Source organism: Mus caroli, chromosome 9 (assembly GCF_900094665.2).
Source record: "Mus caroli chromosome 9, CAROLI_EIJ_v1.1, whole genome shotgun sequence".
Classification (NCBI taxonomy): domain Eukaryota; kingdom Metazoa; phylum Chordata; class Mammalia; order Rodentia; family Muridae; genus Mus; species Mus caroli.
The window spans coordinates 56,847,795-56,851,007 of NC_034578.1; the positions used below are offsets into that span (position 1 = coordinate 56,847,795).

At 43.0% G+C, this 3,213-nt stretch overlaps 1 protein-coding gene across 8 annotated transcripts in view; it reads left to right on the forward strand.

The window, feature by feature from the left end:
- Positions 1-2,880, forward strand: part of Parp6 (poly(ADP-ribose) polymerase family member 6) — a 32,153-nt gene extending 29,273 nt beyond the window's left edge. For 4 of the 8 annotated variants that reach the window (XM_021172084.2, XM_029481720.1, XM_029481718.1 and 1 more), the window contains 4 exons: positions 1,429-1,508; positions 1,871-1,934; positions 2,100-2,184; positions 2,504-2,880. In XM_021172084.2, the coding sequence (XP_021027743.1) occupies positions 1,429-1,508; positions 1,871-1,934; positions 2,100-2,184; positions 2,504-2,606 (332 nt within the window). In that variant the 3' untranslated portion in view covers positions 2,607-2,880. Of the gene's footprint in view, positions 1-1,428; positions 1,509-1,870; positions 1,935-2,099; positions 2,185-2,503 lie in introns of those variants that run through there. The other 4 variants (XR_003837590.1, XR_003837591.1, XM_029481719.1 and 1 more) reach the window with 3 other exon arrangements.
- The last annotated feature ends 333 nt before the right edge of the window (positions 2,881-3,213 follow it).

Here is a 3,213-nt window from a genome sequence, read left to right on the forward strand (position 1 = left end):
AAGGTCTCTTGTGTAATTGCTAAGAATGGTAAAGAAAATTTTTTATTATTATAAAAAAGCCAGGCATGGTGGCACATGCCTTTAATTCCAGCACTTGGGAGGCAGAGACAGGTGGATCTCTGTGAGTTTGAGGCCAGCCTGGTCTACAAAGTATGTTCTTGGATAGCCAGGGTTGTTACTCAGAGAAACTTTGTCTGGACAAAGAAAGATGGTAGAGAATGTATGCACTGCAATAATGTAGAAATGAAAGGGAGTTGGTATTTATTTTAAAGGTAGGATTCTTCAAGGTGGTTGTCACTGTAACTATCTGTGGAGAATCCACACACAAGGACTTAGCCTTTTCCTTTGATCCTCACTGGCCTGCCTTTTGTGTAACTTTAAAACTACAGCATATTGAACTTCTTCTACTTGCTTTCTCTTAACTCATATCTCTGGCTTGTCATTTGATTCTGAGGTATCCTACTCGGCTAGGTCCCTCTTTCCTGAGTTATTTGAGTTATGTTATTTGGTGTACTAGAACCCTTTAGTGGTTCCCTGGAGTTTTTAGAAGATAAACCCTAGTTGCTTTTACAGCACATAAACCCTGCTTGATCTGAACCTAGTTAACATCTGTTTGACCAAGCCAGCTCAGTCAGTCAACAGGTTCTCCAAGGCAGGTGGAAGGATTAAAAAAAAAAGAGAGAGAATGAGACAATTTGACACATTGTAGCATGACTCCAGCCAGTTTTGAGGCTGAGGTGGGTTTATTTTTCCCAATCTTTTATATCATTTTAATTACATGCAAGTAATAGGGTCAGTTCTAGGTTAAGAAACAAGCAAGACGATGAACACAAGTAGTCAAGGAACAAGCAAGGCGATAAACAAAGTGATCACTATTTCTAAGGGCTTGTCGGGATGACCAAGATATCTGAGCCTACTTTCCTGCCCTTGCCCAAAGTCATATTCTTTCTTGAAGCCTACTTTTTTGTTCTGATTCCTGCCTGAGCTTACTTCCCTGTCCTGGCCCAATGTCAAATTAGGCCCCACAAAGCTCACCACATTAGTAACATCATATTTTCCCATTTTCCTATTCATTATAGTATGTGCAAATTAAGTCCTGTGGTTCTCTCTGTCTTTATGCTTTCCATATTCTATTATACTAATTCTTCCTTACCACATCAGGATGTTTTCAAACTCTGAGTTAGGCTAGTTCCCCTTCATAGGGTTCACACAATGCTCTATAAGTTATCACAACCCTTACCATACTGTGTTGTAATTACTTATTCCTTGCCTGCAGTCTCCACCAGACTAAATTCCATGTGGAAAAATAGTTTGTTTTATTCACCACTGTGTCGCCAAGCATCTTAGGCTGGTATTTGGCATATAGTAAGTACGTCAGTAAATACTTAAGAAATGGGTGAACTAACTGAGTTTGTTGTTCTCTGACAGGAATGGGCAAAGGACAGCACAGGATGCCTTCCAAGGATGAGCTGGTCCAGAGATACAACAGGATGAACACCATCCCCCAGGTATTGCTCGTTGGCTCTGCCTGAATAGGAATTTTTCCCTGGATCCTGATAAAAATAATGGATGGGAGAATCGTAGAGCTGGGGTCATTGTGGGTCATTTACAGGCATTACATATGCTCATATGTGATCTCTGTTGTATGCATGAAAGCAAAGGTCGGTTTTTAAATGAAAAGATGAACATGGAAGCTGTGGACCCATTAGGTGACTGTATGTAAGCAAACAAAGGGTTGGAGTGGGGCTGGGAGCTCAGGAGACAAGAATTCCTATCCCTGTCATCCGCATCATCAATAACCAGCCAGCCATTTTGAGACTAACTCTAACACTTTACCTTGCTCTCTTTCCTTTGCTTCTTTCTGTTTTAGACCCGATCCATTCAGTCAAGGTTCCTGCAGAGTCGGAATCTAAACTGTATAGCACTTTGTGAAGGTATGCAACTCACCCAGTTCGTGTCTTTTTGGAACCCTAGGCCTTATTTCTGATGCCCCTTTGGCACATGAGTCAGCCAAAAATTATGTTGAAACATCATGTCCTTCTTCCCTACCTAGACTGTCTTAACTTTACATCTGTGACTTCTGGCTCCTTTTCTCCCAGTGATTACATCTAAGGACCTCCAGAAGCATGGGAACATTTGGGTGTGCCCTGTGTCTGACCATGTCTGCACAAGGTTCTTCTTTGTGTGAGTCCAAAAGCAGCCCTGAGATTCCCTGAAGAGTGAGGGTGGTGGACGGTGTGGGACTGCCGAGGATGTCCTCTCTTGTTGTCTGAGTCCCGCCCGTGCTGTCTAATTTAGGCACTGGGACTTCTCCTTGGGGATAAGGATAGCTTATTTGGGGCAGTGTAGAGGAATACTGCTGAGCTGATCCCTTCATCCTGAAGAAGAGTGACAAGATCTTTGACTTTAGGAGAATGGTCATGTTTTGAAGCATAATTCCTCTGGTAGACATTATTTTGTATTATGCTTCCTCTTATGCTTACACTTGCCCTGTCTTTGGCAGATATGAGGATGGGCAGGTGGGCGATGCCAACATTAATACTCAGGACCCCAAGATTCAGAAGGAAATCATGCGTGTGATCGGAACTCAGGTTTACACAAACTGAGGGGGCCCCAGCCCTCGTACCACCCTGTTCCCCCAGGATCCATCTGCCCTTGTAAAAGGACTCAGGAGCAGCAAGTGAGGCTGCCCTGAGAAATTCAAGGGGCAAAAAAAGTATAGAAGAGGTGGCCTTCATGGTGGAGATTGATCCAGGAACTACTCCACATTTGGATGGCCCTGACTGACTCCCACCCCTGATTTGCCCAATTGACTTCACCCTGTTTGTAAATAAAACAATAAAATGGAAGGTGCTGTGGACTGGATATGATCACTGTGGTCTGACTAGCCTCGACCCAACACCTAACCAAGGTCCTAGGTAAGGGTTTTTATTCTGAGAGTGGAACTATTTATTCTGAGAGTGGAACTATTTGTGTTTCATGAAGTAAAAGATGCATTATTTGGAGCCAGGCGTGGTGGTGCATGCCTTTAATCCCAGCACTTGGGAGGCAGAGGCAGGCGGATTTCTGAGTTTGAGGACAGCCTGGTCTACAGAGTGAGTTCCAGGACAGTCAGAGCTATACAGAGAAACTCTGTCTCGAAAAGCTCAAAAAAAAAAAAGATGCATTGTTTGTTTAGTTATTCTTTTGTATTCTGCAGATATGTTAGTATTT